This window comes from Netta rufina (genome assembly GCF_964035555.1).
Source record: "Netta rufina genome assembly, chromosome: 9".
NCBI classification, from domain to species: domain Eukaryota; kingdom Metazoa; phylum Chordata; class Aves; order Anseriformes; family Anatidae; genus Netta; species Netta rufina.
Window position 1 is genome coordinate 17,468,213 of NC_140132.1, and position 19,668 is coordinate 17,487,880.

Consider the following 19,668-nt stretch of genomic DNA (forward strand, 5'->3'; position numbering starts at 1 on the left):
ACTGTCTTTTCAGGCATCAATAAAGACATGTGGCCAACCTAGACTTCTTTTCACCATCACCACTACAAGCTGCCTCCACTGGGTGAGAGGACTCCCTCTTTAAGACTGCCTCTCAAATGCACCACAATAATAAATGCAAAACAAGCATCTTCAGGCCAGCCCACTTGTCATTTACCATTTTTGCCACCTTTGTTTCACCAGGATTGGGGCTCCCCTCTGCAATTCTTCAGGAGGGAATATGAGGGGGGTGCCTTCACTGGCAGCTTATGTCCCAAGCCTCACAGTGAAATGAAGGGTTGCACTGATGTAGCTCTACTACTTTGCAAGCTATCACCTTCATGCGGCTGTGCTAAATAGACAAACCAGCTGGCACACAGGTAGTTCAGAGGTCCCAGCGCAACAATTCTTTCCCCCATGCACCCATCATAGGGGTTCATGCAATGCCCAGAGCCACCACCTCTGGGAAGTGCATCTCCATACCCCACTCTAGAACTGAGAATATATGGGGTCAATGGGAAGCACCCCTAAGTCCTGGCTTTAATGTTCCTTCTCCCTCTAGTAGGATTCCCACTGAGCCTCTAAAGTAAACTCTAAAGTAAGATCAGACACTGTAATCATTTTCTGTGTGTTTATTTCATTTCTAATACACAAGAAAAGCATACAAAGGTTTTCCAGACACAGAGAAAAAAGAAAAACATAATATGTTTCACAACCAGCTTCTTAGACATGTGACACAACAGGAGCAGACTGACAATGAATCTGGGCTAGAAATGAAGAACATAAAAGGTGAACTAGCAAGCCTGTGTCAGTGCCTCTTCCTCAAACCTGTCATACTCTGCAACCTAGCGAATATTGGCACAGAGCTTATATGGATGGGGTTTCATTGTGCTCCCGAAGATAATGTCCATGTTGACTTCCTTAACTCCTTCTGGTAGAGTGAACTTGAATATCTGCAGCAGGCTGCAGAAGATGATGAAGAGCTCCATCTTCGCCAGCACCTCTCCCAGGCATACACGGTGTCCTGCAGAGGAAGAAGGGAAAGAGCAGTCAAGCACCTAGACAAATCTGTAGCCTGCATTTGCTTCCCAGCTTTTCAAAAAAGCATCACTCATTCTCATCAGGAAACAAGGATTTGCTGAATTTGACATTTTTCTCTCAAACTGACTGAACAACTGAGGTGTCTGCAGTTGACCATAAGCAGGATCTACCCAGACTACAGAAAAAGGTACCAGAGATGCTTCTCCCTAGTTTCACACTTCACTAAATAATCACTAACTCCCTGCTGCTACAAACTCTGTTTCAGTCTCTTGATTCCAAATTAATCATATGAATCAAAAACTTTTCCCTATTTATCAATTAACTTTGTGTTAAGTTTGAGTAAGAGAGGTGGTGACAGGCTCTAAGGTGCAGTGGTTAGGCCTGGGATGTTCAAATTCCTCTTCCGCCCAGTGTAGGCCAGGAACCATGAGGCTGACACTTTCACATCCCAGGTGAGAGCTCTGACAACCAGATTATTCATAATCCTGGCATAATCCTTAATAGCTTTTGTTTTATTTGTTGTTTAATCAACTGATTGTTTACTCTTCTATAAACACACACGCTTAGTAAAAGAGCATCTCCAGAAGCTCTCTGGGAAAGGCATACCCATCTGGGATGCATTTGTTACAGGTTCAAATTCCTGTATCAACAAATACTGAATTATTTATACACAGTAAATCAACTCCAGCAGAGCATGCTGCCATGGAACCACCACTATAATAGCATAATCTGGCAGATGCAGAGGGTGGCAAAGAACAGTGTAAGGACTTTAATCCCAAAATTATTGGCAATTCTAGGTCTTTACTCCTTTTACTTTCTCTGCAATTTCACAAAAATCCAAGGTCAACAGTTTATAAAATTACCAAATGAGTTATTTTCCAATCAAACAATTTTTGGGCCTGAGAAAACCGTGTACTCCTATTACGGGATTCCACTCCCTTTAGTCTTTGCCACAAGAAAAATAATACAGCTTCATGTTCACAGTCTAACCCACACAAACAGGTTCAGTTATCAGCACACCTACCTGCTGAGAAGGCTAAGAAGGCCTCTCGGGTCACAAAATTTCCATCCTTGTCCAAGAAATGACCAGGGTTGAACTGGTGAGGGGTCTCCCAGTATTCAGGGTCAAAAAGAGTTGAATCTATATTTGCCATAACCACAGTACCCTGCAAAGAAGATGCTGTTGGCTCAGTTCTGCCACTCAATTGCTCAAACATCATGAAGAAAAGGACACAAACCAATTCCAGCTATAACTCAGGGCACTGCTCTGCTAGCCACATGAAGAGGTAGAAGAATTGAAAGATTATTTTATTGGAAACAAAAATGTTTAATCTCAAACTGATTTCATTGTCTGTGTTTGTGTGAGTGGTTTTGTTGTTTTGTTTTGTTTTGTTTTTTTCTGGTTTGTTTATTCATTTTTCTCTTCAAAAAATAGATAATAAACCTCAGTAGCTCAGTTTTAGGTATTTCTCTACTTTACTCCCTTCATGTCCTTTTTTCCATTCTGTTAGCAACTGCAACACAACGAGGGGTGTAAAGTTCTTTAGCTTATCCTAAATTTAGTAAAATGATTTTCCCACTTTTGACAAGCTTTAGCAGGTTTACAAATGGAAAACTAAGCACCCTGCAAATGAAGCAGTATATTTCAAATTATCTTTCTCAAGGTGGCGGGAAGGAAGGTGTGCATGACAAACACCATGGAGCAGTGCTGTGCAGGAAGGTGTCTCCATGTGTGGCTTTGGGGAGGTTTGGCATTGAGATTAAGTTTGGAAAAGCTGCATAAATCAAGGAAACTACCAGTGGATTTTTGTTTGAGGTCAGACGGCAGTTCAGGAGCTGCAGGGAAACATCTTCATTATATTTTAAATATGATGCCAGAGATGTAATAATATGGAAGAGAAGTCCTAAGTGAATGAAATTGAGTTCATGCTTGGTATTGTCTCAGGCATCACAAGTGGAAAAAAAAATTCAACCTCCCATCTGTCCACATCGCAGACAATATCCTGTCATTATCAATATGCTGACAACACTGCATTTCTGATAAGTCCTCTCTAAGATCTTCTGAAAGTATAAGAACTCGAATGCTTATAAAGTACTTTAAAAGCACAAACTCTTGGAAAGTAAGACTGCAGCACCCTCACAGGTTTAATTGCTGTGAAATTATGCTTTTGGTAAGGGTTTTCACTCACTGTTCATGAGAAAAAGGCACAGGTCAGAGGGCACGGGAGGGGAAAAGCACTGTCAGTACTGTCACCAACAACCACTAAACCATAAGGAAAAGTGGATGAGGGAAAACACAACTATGAGGAATTCAACTTATGGACAAAGGTCATATTGGAATAGATAGGGTACCTTTGGAAGGTGATACCCCAACACAGTTGTATCTTTCACTACTTCTCTAGGAATTGTGATTAAAATAATGCTACTAAAGCGAATGATCTCATGAACCACAGCATTTGTATAAGGCAGTTTCTTCCGATCCTCATAGCAGATTTGATGAGAAGAACCGAAAACGACATCCAGCTCTTTCTGGACTTTTTCTACAGAGAAAAAGAAAAAGTCCTTTTTACATAGAACACCACGACGAGCAGTGATAGAAAAAAATAATATGTAAATAAATTATACTCACCATATCCTAAAATGTAAATACATTTATACAACTGTACATACATTCATACAATTTTACTGTTTGACTAAAATTTGGTATTTCTTAGTTTATAGGCTCTGTGTTCAGATCATCTTTCCACAAGCCCAAAAGATTTATTGAGCTTCATAATTAAAAGAAAGAGAGCAAAGTGTAAATAAAACAAGAGTTTCTTACTAATAGATTAATACAATTAATCAAGCTACTGTTTTTACTCTAGCTGAATACAGACTCACAGCACACTTAGCAACACGTTGTAAGGAAGCCATTGTATCAAACTGATACACAGAAGTAATGCTGAGAATTGGAACAGGGTAATATTACCTAACCATGACCAATAGTTAATCCCTTTCGGCTCTTACCTATGCTTCAGTAAGTACCATACCTTACACAGTCTGAGAAAGTTCAGGATCAAATTTCAAGCTTAAAAACAAGGCTAGTAATCCAAGAGGGATTTTTTCTTTTTTTTCTTTTTTTTTTTCTTTTTTTTTTGTAGAATTTGAAAGCTACATGTGCGTACAAATCATTTAAACATTTTTGAAACTAATGAGCAACTTTGCCCTTGTGTAGAATTTGTCAGGCATCTTTCTGTCTTCTCTGTTCTTCTCTATTTAACGTTCCATAAGTTATGATGAATATACTTATGCAGAAATCAACTGATGTCTCAGTTAATAACACAAACAATGTATGTTTGACATTTCATATACAAGGAAAGAATCACTTTTTTCCTAACTCACTTTGAGTCTTCTCAATCAGACTATTTTCTATTACATTCTTACAGTACTAAAACAGTCTGTCAAAAATCATGACAAAATACACAGAAGACAAAATACATCAGAAGCTGAACAACCCTGAAATTACTTTAAATTTTAATTAATTTTAAATTTAAATTTAATTAATAAATTTTACATTATTTCTGTGTCTGGAAATGTTCTACTTTATTGGCTTCTTAAAAACAGAGCTGGAAATATGATATCAAAAAATAAAAAGAAAAAAGAAAAGGGATGTGGAACAGAATTGTTCTACTTGAAATATCTCCGTGTTTATGTCTATAACTCACCTTGGATGTCAGGATAAGCCACCATATAGAGCAGAGCCCAGCGCAGAGTGGTAGCAGTGGTCTCAGAGCCGCCCAGGAAGAGGTCAAAAACAGACTGCACCATGTTTTCTTCATTGTAAGTAGAATCTGGGACATTTTTAGCCTACAGGTGTCAATGAGAAATTAAGTAAGAGTGCAGAAGGTACATCTGTCTAACAATATATCTGCCCACTGTGACATGCAGTGATCAGTGTAAGGAAATAGAGTATTTCCAGAAGATGGAGAAAATACAGGTACCCAAATAATAAAAAGATTTACGCAGATATTTTCTCAAGTAAATTCATACATACTTTTCATTGCAGGTGCTATAGAAAGTGTCAGGATTCCAAGGCCCTATTACATTTAGAGCTCCTTGTTGCCTTACTGCTAACATCCACATCAGAAAAACAACATTTCAGAAGTAGTTTTATCCCACCCTTGCCACTCCCTGCACATTTGCTGATTTCAGTTATCTCTCATGTGTTATGATTTAATGATTTACGCTATTTTTCAAGGCAGAGACTGCCATCATTTTTCTTTTAGATTGTTTCAATAATCATACAGTCCTACTAAGCACACAAAAGTTTAGTACAAGGCATAAAGAGAATAAAGCTAAACACTGAAAAGACACAAAGAATCAGAATTAAAGAGCCATCTAAATATTTACATCTTTAAAATCAACCATTGTCTACTCTTGTCTAAGGACTCGAGAGTATAATAATAATTAAAAAAAAGTAATTATTTTATCCTTCTAAAACAAGCAATTAAACTGACTATTTAAAAATCATATTTGAATTTGACAGCATGTTTTTTAAACTGAATTTGTAGTGCTCTGTAACAATGTTGCTATGTATAGACAGCTATGTGAAATGTGCATGAAATCTGCTATGATATCATTTTTGTCAATTACAGCACAAATTACTCACTTTCTCTATCTGATCCAGGTAAAAGTCAATGAAATCTTCTGGTTCATCTATGGTGCCTTTTTCCCTGTGTTTTTTGATTTCCTGCCTTACGAAAGAACGAACAAAATCACAGCGAGATTCTACTTTTTGTAGAGGTCCCGGAAGGCACGCTAAAGACCACTGGAAAATTTCATATATCTGTGGAGCAAGCATTCAACACAAATACTGTAAGTTACATGGCATGACTAAAGCCATTATAGAGATACAATGCAGACATTTTAAATACTGAATTACTGAATTAGTTTTTCTAGGAAAAGTACTGCAGCAAAGAGAAATGTCATGATGAGAACACAAACAGGCATTAAAAACACAAATTAAAGATGATGCAATTTCTACTCTGTATTCTTTCTTATCCTTACTGCATAACCTCACTAGTATTTGCCCTGTTAATTCACCAACAGAGGAATACAGTTTCACAGGTAAGTCTATTCTGTATGTGTTAACAGTAATAAATTTAATACTAATTAATATTATATATAATTACATAAATTGACACAGAGGGAAACAGACGATGCAAAACCACAATCTTTTACTCCAGTAAAAAAGTATCACTTTTCACCTCAATAATACTGGTCTTTCCATTACAAAAGAGTTTAACATCCCAAGCACACTGCCTCTCCTGGGAAATTCTAACAGTAATTATTTGTACTAGTTTAGTAATGTCAAACCCAAAGCACTCCAGGCCCAGTTCACATTCATGATCAGTATTTGTAAATCAGCATTTTTTGTGATTAAATAGTATACTATGATAATATATAATGCTATAATTAACGTTGCATGGTAATGCAATAAATATAATGTTCAATAATTGAATAATTTGAATAATTTGCTTATTAAACGTGTCATTTTCTCACATAGTAAGTGTAACTGTTCCCAAAAGCCACTACACAATTGTATGCTTCAATCAGCTGGCGGAAAGTTTCATCCTGCATGGAGAAACGATGTCCAAAGACCACAGCACAGATCACATTAGAGACAGCATGAACAATGGGGAATGAAGGGTCAACAGCTTCTCCTGCAAACAGAGATAAACATTTGTCACTAAAACACTCTCCTTTGCTATTTCAAAAGCAAGATTTTATAATAAATAGCACTTATGCTATTTAGACTGTTATACTGAAAGCCTCAAAATTCACTGGCAAATTTAACAACAGATAAACCTCATTCAAAAATGAGGACAGGAAGGCATCAAGTCTTTAACTCCCACCGTTATCCATTTTGTTTGTTTTGTTTTGTTTTAAATCTTGGTGCTAATACCAAAATACACACCGCTGAGCTCTGATGGTACAAAAAGTTTTGATTGCACTTAAATTATATTACGCTCTAAATAGTCTTGGCTGTACTCTAACCCCAGTCTTTTCTGAAACAAAAATAGTTTGTCTTTAACCTCAGTAGGTAGCCTGCATGACTCTACATCAAAATCAGGAAGCAGTTCCCAGGGCACCTTGTCAGTGGCATACCATCTTTGTCCTTGAAGTACTTGACCAAGTGATAGGCCTCGGTTTGTATCCCACGTTCCATTCCTTTATTCCCCATTCCAAGTTTCCGGAGCGTTGCAATTCCAAAACGTCTCTGATGTTTCCAGATGAGACCATTTGAGACCAGGATACCTTCAGTCATTAAGAATTAATTTTATGTTAATAGTCATATAACAGTAAATAACATACATGCTAAGAATTGTTCACTGTGTTCAGGTTTCTACCACCTGAAAATACGATAGGGTCTCTCACCAAGCTACTCAGAGCCAACAGACCTTTCTAAGGAGCTCATTGGAGAGGTCCAGGGGGTTCCTATGCTTGTGCTTCTTAATCTTATGCAAACCCTCTTGAGACCATCAAATCTCCTTACTGGCAATATTTAAAAAACACCACACTTCCTTAATGTCTAGAGTTGGTAACTGGTTTTGAGCACGTTGTCTGTGCTTCACTTAGTCTCTGGCTTTTGGGGGATGGATCCTGATTTTACCAGGCTGCTTGAGCACACATTCAGCTCTCATCGTGATCCATGTCCTTCCTGGGAAATGAAGCCAGGGCAAGAACCATTGAGCATTTCTGTTCCGAATGCAGAACTCTATATATTCTCCATCCACCAAAATTCAGCAGTGGCTGGTGTAAATGATAGCACAGTAAGAAGCTTTGAACAAGGATTGTTGCACCTACAGTCTCACTAATATGTTTACAGCTCCAGTGTCCTTCCTGTACTTTGGGACATCCCAAAAGGTTACACATTGTTCAACAGCTCTGTACGTGTTTTCCCTACAGTGGCCTTTGCCATAAACAAACAACCAGGAGCATAAAGGATTACTTCAGCCTCAGCTTACAGAGGAGGCTTCAAGCTCCAAGTGAGCCTCACATGGACTATTTCAAATCAGGGCACAAGCTTGGACAACACTACTAATGGATAAATAAAAGACCTAGCTAGTACAAATGCTGCTGCTCTGGTGAGATTCTCGAATATGTGTGACAGCAGCACTTTGCAGACTATTTTGGAGACCATTTTGAGGGATACCACAGGCTTGCTTTATATCAACCACCTGGAGCAGACCGAATGGGTGAGCTGGGAACTAAGGACTTGTCAGTAGACAAAGTTCTTTCACAGACACAAACATCTTACCTCTTCCACGTGAAAATTTTTTGAACATATAGGTCTGTAGTCGCCCAGAAACATCCTCTGAGTTGACGGTGAGACCATCCTTCACAGCTTTGAATCCATAAAGCACCACCATAGGTTTGTGACCCAGCCACAGGGTGCAGATGTTGCCATAGATTTTTGCTAGCTGTAGGTTTGACCAATGACAAAAAATACTCATTGGAGAAACATCAACCAAAGGACACACATGATGGGCTCCTCTCTTCCAACATGACATTACTGTGATAAACACTCCCATTGCAAAACAAAACTATTTTGCCTTTTTATTTTCTGAACTTGGGAGTAAAGTTCTGTGCTCTCTCTGGGACCCCACTACTCATAGTAATGTGAATGATAAAAAGAACAGATGCTCTATGCCCTTTTTAAAGCTTAACTTGGGTTGTCTTTGCAAATAATAACATTTAGGAAAATGCCAGAACTGAGTGCTTACAGATCATATTCAGTTTCACAAGAGAAGTTCACCTGCCCATTCACAGTTACATTTTTCAACTCCACGTTTCATTTCCTCAACCAAAAACTACAACCTCTTAAAATTACACATTCCCGTTGTCACTTCTCCTAGTACTATAAATTTCAAGATTCAATAGACCATCTCCCATCTCATATAAAAGTACAGTGAAGCTGAGGAGCATGAACAGGGATCCCACCTCTGCTTGGCCAGCGATAGGGACTGGTCTCAGGCAACCCTGTGGATATTCAGTGAGGACAAAGTCCCTACCTCCACACAAAGAAACAGTATAGCTCTGTCCTCCCATTAGAAATGTTTGGCATCAATGTCTTTTAAGTTCCTTTTCCCTAAAGCCTATATTCTCCCCTTGCAGCCAAATACCCCCTCATGTGCCAGTCTCATTTAGCAAGGTTGGGTCTTGAAAAAAAATTTATCAGCACATTGGATTATTTTGTAAAGTTTTGTCTCAGTGGAGGAGGCTGAACACTGAAAGACCCTCAATTAATATGCTCAGCATGGACCTAATTCTTTCCATGATTTCATTCGTTTCACCATCATTTACACCATCAGTTTATTTGCAAGGAATCTGCAGATTTTACTTAACTTATTTAGGCATTTAATTTAACTTCCATGACCCACCTTCCCTCACAATGAAGTTTTCTCTAGTACCATATTAGCCTACCAACAACCATCCCTATTTTTTACACTTTTTGCTCCTTTGTTCACATCCTCAAAAATACATACCTTTTTCAGGCTCCTATGATCAGCTCTAAAATTTATCCGCCAGACACCTCCAACAATGGGAAGTGGGATTGGTCCAGGAGGAAATCCACGACTTTTCCATTGCAATTTCAGGAACTGCACACCCAAAAGAAACAAAATCAGGGATAGTAGTATTACACTTATCATTTCACACTTTAAATGAGACTATCACTGAGAAAGCTGTTACAAATCTGTTGAACTGATTCTATATTGTTCTACTTAACTCTTCCCAAAGACAACCTCCTCGCTTTTAAGCTTTCTGAATTTTTCTCCTCCCTTCTTCCCTACCACACTTCCCTATTCTAGAAAATGAGGACTGTTCCCATCCTTGCATGTATTTAATACATCACTATGCTGCAATATGTTAATACCTGTCATCGCTTCAAGATCCAATAAAAGCTAGAAGGCAGACGCTTAATTTAGACTTGCATCTTACATTCAGAAACATCCCTTTGAGCAATCAGTTTGATGGAATATGTCACTTGAAGGTCAGCTATGTCCTGCCAAAGACAGGAGAACTGACCAGGTAGCATTCTCCAGGGCATTTACCCAAAGTCTAGGCACACACATCTCTTCAACACCAACAAAAGCAGCAAAATGTGGATGGAGGCAGGAGAGAGGGACAATCCATTGCTCAAAAGGACATTATACTCATGCATACAGAATGACAGTGGATGACACAGGAGTTATCAAGATTAGTGGACCAAGCTTTAGGAAAAATGGGGTGAAATAGTCCAGAGTACCTAAGTGGAATGCTTGTTTTCAGCTGTTTCCACAACTGCTCAACTCCGTCCCACTCCTGCTGTTATATAAAAGGTGCTTCTCCAACACATCCCTAACAGGTCGTCCCAGCTGTGGCACCCAGGTGCCAGCAGCTTATTCCCACATCCAAGGAGGCTTTCCTGTTAGGAAAAAAAATATTTGTAGGCAAAACAAAAACCACACATGTACTAAGTCTACAAGAACTCCAAAACTATGCAAAGCCACAGTCATCAGGTTTGGCATTCTGAAATGATGATAATAATACTGGCTATCTCCATAACAGCAACTGTAGGCAAAGTACTTTTTTCTCTGTAACAGCCTCCGTAAAATAAACTGAAATGCATCAGCAGCATTCTGTAACATTGCCAGTGCACACACGATTAACTTACAAGAAGCATGTTATCTCCAACTTCATTACATCTCCCTCAAGCTATAAGAGAAAGAAAAACAGAAAATATCTCAGTAAATAGTGCAATTCGTACAAGTGTTTTAAAGCTAATCCAAACAGGACAAAGTACTCTCACAGGCTTTCCACAGTTTCCACACTCTCCAGGATCTTATCTTGCTGTTTTCATCTACAGTTCACTTTCTCCATTAGTTTTGTAGTGACAATCATTGGATTGTAAGTGTTGCATTCTTGACCAAAAACATCACTACAAGTAGACTTGACCTTGGATAAGTTTTATACCTATTTGCAACTAAAGAATGGAATTCAGAAAATTAACAGGAAATCTTAACACAAGAATGCACAATACAAGATGTAAAAAAAAACAGAACTAATGAGATAAAGATCAGAAAATACATCTTCAACACCAGTTCATTTTAACAAAAGCATGCTGTAGCCAACACACATTTCTGAAATGTGTAACTTATGAAATTGCTACTTTTATAAATTAAGTCCTCTGTTCTTCCCCAGACAAGTCTAGAGGAGAATTTCCAGCATGCTTGCTGGTTGAGGACCTTGCTTAGGTCCTTCTACACACAGCAAGCTCTGTCATAGTCTTCAAACTATTCTCTGAATAGTCTTCAAACAAATCTCACCAATTGGAGCTTCCTGCCTCTTCACAGGCATTGTACATCTGCTCCATTCAAATGATGGAGCAAAGGAAATTGGCAGGCATCTCACTTCTTTAGATTTACAAACACACACACCAAGAAGGATGAACCCTACGCTTGTATAGTAGGGCATCTTGAAACGTCTTGCTTCTTGGAATAATTCATATCATGATAAAGTACATTTTTAAAAAGAATTACCATCATCTGTGTCATTTCATCCTGATCCACACCAGATTTCTCATACATCCTAAAATCCTAATGTTTACACTGGTGTTACTCATTCACAAATGAATTGTCTGGGAACATGAACACATACCTTGTTCAGACTGTCTTGATCAGCTCTGAAGTTTATATGCCAGATGCTTCTGATTATGCAAGATGGGTCTGGTCCCAGATGCAGAATTAGAAAAGAAACATGAACAGAGCCCCACTTGTCATCAGAATTCCACTAGTACTTTACAAGGCCATTCTGACTCTGAAAAAAAATGAGGAACTCGATTTCCATTGATTTATTACATCTGTCTTAAACATTTTTGTGATATATTTCTGTCTCACTCCCTTTCTGAGTGAATGCATGGTTGAGGGCATGTAGTATATCACTAACTTGCAAGTACAAATCACTATTGCCTGACACAAACCTTATTTAAATAAGGGCGTTCACATTTCATTATGATGGACTGAAAGGCCATAAAACCATTTTACTTACAGGACGAAGGCTATATTCTGGTATACCATCTCCTCTTTGATTACTAAATAAGGTTGATAATCCCTTCCTGGTTTGCAAGCAGCACTGCAACTAAGACACACGCTGCCTTTTTGCTTTCATCTTGAACTGCTGCTCATCAGGCATCACAGGCAACCTTAATACAAGATTTACAATGCAAAGGGGTATACAATCAACAGCTTTGTTAAAAAATATTCAGATGTGTATTACATACAGTCATCATGCATGTCTGGTGGGTATTTGACAATGGCTCATTGCTACATCTGGAAGAATTTTAAAATACACATCTTGTCTGAAATCACTCACAGCTTCTTATCTAATAACTTCTCAGTTCTGATCAGGTTTCCATTTCTGTAAACACAGCTATGACTTTGCATACTTTGGCCCTGTAGTTCAGTCCATGATAGTTTTATTGAATAACAGCTGGGCATTTCACACACCCACACTTGCAGATGGAGGGTATTATTTTCCTCTTCCCGTGTTTCTGTCTAGCTGTGACAGCTGATTTTTTATTTATTTTTTGTTTTTAAACTGAAGGATTCATGGACAAATTCAGCACTGCCAGCTTCTTCCTAAAATCCCAAACAGAGAGAAACTGGAAAACTGAATTACTTCTTCATGATACATTTCCATTGTCAGTCTTCAGTTCAACCAAGAACTGAGACAAGCAGCCAGTATCATGACAGTTCTTCTTCTCAGGTTTTCCAAAAACATTTTAAAAGTACAACATCATTCTTTAAAAAAAATTGTGACAATACTGATCTCCATATTAAGGATATTACTAACCTCAGATGTTACTTAAATTCCAGTAAACTGCCCTCATCCAGAGTATGGGAAAGAATACTCCTTTTGCATTTGCCACTTGCCACATTTTGTTATTGTAGATTCAGCAACTATACATTAAGTATTATCTTTTTGCTGAGTAATTAGGTAAACTAAATTAAAATGTTTGACAGCTGTGCATGTTTTCCTGCTTCAGTCTCCCAAGGCAAGAAGGTGACCAATACACTTGAAGTACTACTACTTGCAGTAGCAAGTTAAGAGTAGATTCAGATGAAACATCACACAGGAAAATTGATTCTCAGGTCTACAGTACTCAGCATAAAGCTTCTCTTAGCCAGTTATGACAGTTTATCATAAAGGTAATAATTTCACAAAAACTTCATTATGTGGGTAATGTCATGAGCTGCAGTAACCCTCACCTTCTTGAGTTTTTCAAGGATAGGACTTAAAGTCAGCTCCAGGAGAAAGCATCTATGTACCCACAGCAGTTTCATGAGAAACATGACAAAGAACATGACAGCCTGACTGACTGACAGTATTTCCTGTCTATTTTACAAGAGGGGTCTGTCTAAGAAATTAACAGCTCTGAGTGTACCATCTAAAGCTACCCTATACTGCTCCAGAGTTCTTCCAAAACTTCTGAGAAAGTTCTTGTGACATCCAAAAATCAATAGATAACTCATCACCTTCTCTTTCAATTTTTATCCCTTCCAGATCACTAGGAATTTACTCTCTGCGTATTCAAGTAGTTTTTGCCTTCCAACATGCTATGAAAATAAGAATCATAGCTTCAATTAAAGAACAACTATTTTTCCTTCAGATAATTCAAGAGAGAAATTTGTTTTTTAAGTGTCGTGTTTTCCTTTACCCCCAGAGCTCTTTTCACTACATGTTTTCTGCATTTTTTTTTTTTTTAAGTTATAATGTCTGTAGTAAAACCTGGTTTTATCAAATGCCCAGAGTCCTAAACCTGCAGATGCCTGACCCATATGAGAAGCCAGAAGATATTCTTGTTAAAGGAACAGCTGAAGGTGGCTGTTTACACACAAAGCTGAGCTGGTCAATTGTCCCCACAAACACCAAATTTACATATGTAAAACAGTAGTTCCCTCAGCAGCCAAGTACATAGCTCAGATTCTCTGAGCTTGAACACTGCAAATTTCCTCATGCTCTCTATATCCCTGCTACTCAAGCCTGGTGGTAATAAATTCTATCCCCTATGAAAGATAGGGGATGAATCTCCGCCTAACTGAAGTGAGGAACAAAAGCACCTACTTTGAAATGCAAACATGTTACTCATACAAGGTAAATAAATAAATAAATAAAAACCCACAAGGCACTTTTATCAGCACACTTTCTCCCAGTTCAACTTGGAAATACTTTAGTTTATTATAACAGAAATTTCATCATCCCTTTATTCATTTTACATTCAGGGAAACCAAGGAGAAATACAACTTCTGTTTTTTAAATTTCTACTTTTTCTAGCTGGGCTTGAATTAGTCACTAAATGAAAGCATTGCACCTGTAAGAAAAACAAAGAATCTAAAATAACTTAGCATTCCAGGAAACGTTAACCCTACCTGCATAGCCAGATACTCCTACTTGGTCACCACACTTACTGTCTTTAAAACTTTGAACCATGGTCTTCTAGAAGTCCAACTGCAAGGCTGTTACCAAGACAGCAGACATGATCACCATAGCAGTCTGCAATGATAGATGGATATACTACCTAGATGACCTACCAGTGATTGGTCTGCATTAGTTGTGCTAAAGGAACGAGGCGCAGCTTTGTCCTGCCTGAGGTCTGTATCTGCAAGGAAGCCACAGATTCATACTGCAGTGCAGCATCTCTGATGAAGTTCTTACCAGTATAGGAACTACTGGCACAACCAAGCTGCCATCCTGTAAACTTCATCAGTAAATACCATCACCCACCTGATCGAGGTTTGTCAAATTGCAATAGCAAAACACTGGTGGGTCACAAACACTTCTCAACTTGGCATGGAACACTGTAAGGTCTCAGCTGCACGCATACACAGTCCAGTGACCAAAAGCTGGAAAACTGCAGAAAATAGGCTGGATGCTGCCACCACTGTCTCACAGAGTCATGACCAGTAGCTCAGGAAGTCCCTGAAGGCTAGGAAATTATCAGAGAAATAATTAAAGGCACATGCCTGCCATGTTTTCTTCTTACTTCAGGCATCAGTGATTGACTATGATTACAGCCAAGATAGTGGGCTGGATGGACCTTCAGGCTCACCTTTTATGATTGCTTCTGCTTTTCTTTATTAGTTTTTATTAACAGTAAAATGATGGCCAGAACTTTAATGAATTCCAACAAATACATTGAGACAATTAATTTTGATCTTTCACGCTGGGCACAGATTTTCTCCTGAGACCTTATTGATAGCAACTGGACTAGAGAACATAGCAATTCTTAACCCATCCAGGAACATCTGCTTGCATTTTTCAACGAGTTTGACATATTCACTCATGTTTAAGTTTGTGATCTGCTATAAAACCTAGATCCTTATGTGTACTTTTGCTTACCCTCTACCATATCTAATGAGAAATAATCCACAGTGTACAGTTACATTATCTTGAACCTTAAGGTGAATTTTTTTAGGTTATCTGTCCAGTTCATAGTGCTTGTTTTTGTGTCATATAAGCACACACTTCCATCTATAAAAAAAGTTATTTATGAAAGTATTCAGTATTACAAGATCCTTGATTGGAAAACCTAACCCAATAGCCACATTACCAGGGGGTTTTAAGCTTCAATTTTGCTGAGAAAATTAGGTGCAAGAAAGTACATAAACTAAAGCTCTGCAAAGTAAATAACAACAGATATAGATTGTAATTGTTGAGACTGTAATAGCTAGCAGCTGGAGGGTTGATGAGAAAAAGAGTAAAACCTAAAAAACAGAGAATTGGAAGATAGCAAGTAAGCAACACTGAAAATCAGCTAGATCCAAGGAGTGTCAGGGGCTGACATTTCCCCATCTGGTGGCTGACTGGTGAGCAGAGGCTCATGCAGTGTCTCAAGAGCAGCAGTAAGCATTAGTGCTTAGCCAAGTAGCATGGTAACCAAAGCTAGCTACTATATTGGGCAATAGATAATTGCTTTATACTTTCTAAACTGTGTATATTCTTCTGGCAGCCTCTATGTATGGTAAAAGATATCTGCACAAAGGTTATCCAGTAAGAACAGGCTGCAACACAAGTGGTCATAAAAGGAAAAAATGATCACTAAGATTTTGAATTTGCTTGATTTTCACGATGTTTGAAATAGGATATTTGCAAGATAGTTGTTCCAAACAATTGCAAATTTTCATTATTTTTTGTCCCACATTGGGGCTTTTCATTTAGTAGGTTTCTACTCTCCAGCTTTTTCAGAACTTCTGCAGCTTACCATATATTACGCCCAGTAACAGACAAGAGAAAGGTGGCAGAAAAACAACATGAAACACAAAGTAAACAAAAACAAAAACCACAGCATTCATCTTTTCCTTTCAGTCACTCCTTGATGAGCTCCCCTATATCAAAAAGAATCCATACAATTAATAGCTTCTCTGAATTTTGTCCTGCCACGATAGACCTGTGTCAGCTGCTGTTCAGCTATGGGGCACTGCCATGCTGTTGAAAATGGATTATACCTTTCTCAATCCTGAGCAATCAGAAACTTCAATATTTCAGCCTGCATTACTTCCTGCATGAGAATGGCATAAGCATTATTACTTTCTGTTCTCAGAAGTTAAACAGCTGAACATTTCTAAGCTATCATTGTAGAACTCAAAGTTACTATTTCCTTTTCAGGAAGAAACAGAATTTTAATACCCGTTTCAGCTTGTCTTATCTGAAATTTTCTGTTCTGTCCATGACTTTTGGCATTCCAAGTGCAACATTAGGGTACTAGATACTGCTCTGAAAAACTGTCAAACAATGTTGAGGCTACAAATATTCAAACATTAGGAAATTCCAAAAATAAGACTATCTGCAGAACAGTAATTACCCTGTTCTCACTAAAGCATCAGGAAGAAGTAACTGATCTGATGCACACTCAGTTTTCCTTATTCCAGTATCTCCATTATACGCGAGCAGCACCTCTCCATGCAAGAAGTAATGCTCATGCTTATCTGGCAAATACTATTGCAAAGCTCAACATCTCTGTCATCTTTACAGGTAAGTCTGATCAAAAATTTTCCTTTGCAATGAAGGTTTCAGGCCACAGGAGCATGCAGCAATTGCAACAACTGCATGGGGCAGGGAAGGCATAGTAACAAGAGAAACAGCCATAACTCCCAACTGCATCTTACCTTTCATTAGTTTAATCTTAAAGCTCTTTTAAAAAAGGAGCAAGTCTGACTAGGCCTAGAGAGATGAAGCAAGTTCCTCAGTCATAGACAAGCTACGAACAGATCTAGGAGCAGCATTTGAATCTCCCAAGTCCCATTCCAGTATGTTGCCTACACAACCTTAAAGTTCATTGGTTTTCAGGCCCCACTAAGACAGAATTTTGCCTCCTGCTGTAGACTGTTTAGGATGTTGTAAGCAAAGTTCTCTCTTCCTGAGCAGAACAGAAAAACAGAACAGCAATTTTCTTGGCTTGCTTTTTCCAGTCCTATTTTCACACTAGGTCTGTGCTCTAAGCAACTCTCCATTGGTGCTTGCTTGAACATACCATGTCTGTAATTCTTTTCCCACAGAGAAATTCTGAATCCACTGACCAATTAACAGCTCTTGTTATGAAGCTCTTGAAAGACAGAGCTGCAGGAGAGAAGGAACAGCTGAGTTGAGAAATCCAAATTATTTCCACTGAAAAAAAAAACCTGCAAGGGAGCTTAGCGATTGTCTGTTCTGTTTAGCTTGACACCAAGCCAGGCAGCAAGTATATGCTACCATGCTAAGCAACACATGCACAGCATAGAACGACTCAGTGTTTTCTAATACACGTACTGAATCTGTCTTTGCAACCTGCAATGAAAAAACCCAAACCCTTGTATTTACAGCACAGCAGGCAACAAACACCCTGGGCACAGCCCTTTCCACCTCCAGCACACCACACTCAACGTTTATTCAGCTCTCACCTTTCTGATGATTATGCTGTTTCTTTCCCTGTCCCCTGCAGGCATTGCATTTGCTTCCCACTCCTATGGTTTGAAGCCTTCATTACAAAAGCAGATTTCCTCACCTATTCAAAATAAACAGACTGAACATCTGTCATCTTTACTGGTGAGCTCTTGCAATAGTACTTGTCAGACAACAGGGAGTAAGATTTACGTGAAGAGGAGCTGGTCACAAATACTGAAAAAAATATTAAAATAAGGAACATTGAATCCCTCTAAAACAGTTTGATTTTTTTCCTTCCTTGTGAAGCGTTGCCTGAGCTTTTCTGGAAAAACTTTGCCTCACCACGCTTCATTTAACACCCACAACTCTCACCGAGCACTAGGAAAACACACTGCCCACATTGTCCAAATTGCCAGACCCAGCCTAAGTCTCTTGTTAGGCCCAGCCTTACTCAGGGGGACCCAGATTTACCCTGCAGAAAGGTCTCAGAGAGCAAACAGGCAGAAGGATGGGGTCACAGCAAAAGTAGCAAGACTGCTCACATGGGATACACCACAACACTGCAATGCAATGTACGCAAAGAGACTGGACCATAAAATCATGGAGTCATCTATGTTGGAAAATCCCTCTAAGGTCATCAAGTTGAGCATGCTGGTAATGGAGGAGCCCTGTACATCAGAGAAGGCTTTATGTCAAATTAACTCATCATGGTAATGAGAGCACGGGTTTACAAGTCAATAACTTAATCCAAACAGGGTACAATGCCAGAGCTACAGAGGAAAGGTCTACTATCAGAGCCAGCACTGACCTCCCACAGGCCTGAAGCAAGCTGGCAACACGTACTACAACCCTGATCAGAAGGGCTGCAAGGGCAAAAAAAACATCATAGTAAGTGGAGGCTTCAACATCATGACAGACACCACACCATGATACAACATGGAGATTCAGCCTTTAGAAATTGTCGGTGACTGCTTCAAAAGGCGAACAGATGGGGGCTTCCAAGCCACACTCATTCAACATGGTGGGTGTCAAGCAGTTGCAATATAGATGTATCTTAAAGCATTTTTGTAACCACACATTATGTTTCTGATCGCTCTACAGTACTGCCACCTATGGGTTCCACAAAACACGAAGCTAGAAAGCAAAGGGTTACTGAGCATAAATTGGTAATAAATGACTTGCTGAACAAACCCAACCATTCAACAGATTTAAAAGAAAGAAGAAAAAAGAAAAAGGAGAAAAGCATGGACTGGAGGGACAAGTAGAATATTTTGTGTTTTTAAATCTATCAATGTAGAAGCACACTGGCATTTAATTGCCATTATTAATAGGTAATTTTAAGGCTCAACTTGGCTTAGTTCTGGTAATTTTGATGTGTGTTAAGTCATACCTTTGTTGATGGCATGCATCCGTCAACAGCTCTCAGTGGCCTTTCACTGTCACAGATTTTGCAAATGGTAAGTGCACAAACAATGAGAAATAAAATAGTACTTCTTTCCTTCTAACTATACAGGTCCAGCTGGATGAAAATGGGATAAAAGCATACAATGAAGTAAAGTTCTGACACACACAAACAGTAAGTCATTTAGCCAATTTCATCATGTTTACGTTATACTTCATGTCTAATTTGTAACTTGGATTTTGATGGAAAGTTTTGGGCTGGAAACTGTAGATAACAAAATTTATCAA

The 19,668-nt window shown here is 38.7% G+C and overlaps 1 protein-coding gene across 1 annotated transcript; it reads right to left on the bottom strand.

Moving 5' to 3' along the window:
• Positions 1-842: 842 nt before the first annotated feature.
• LOC311212460 (cytochrome P450 2J2-like) lies at positions 843-9,731 on the bottom strand (the record flags this gene model as incomplete). The annotated part of the gene is made up of 9 exons (XM_084291844.1): positions 843-1,021; positions 2,063-2,204; positions 3,391-3,578; positions 4,743-4,884; positions 5,687-5,863; positions 6,580-6,740; positions 7,186-7,335; positions 8,339-8,501; positions 9,567-9,731. 9 exons carry the CDS (start codon positions 9,729-9,731, stop codon positions 843-845), a joined length of 1,467 nt encoding a protein of 488 aa, XP_084147970.1.
• Positions 9,732-19,668: the final 9,937 nt, after the last annotated feature.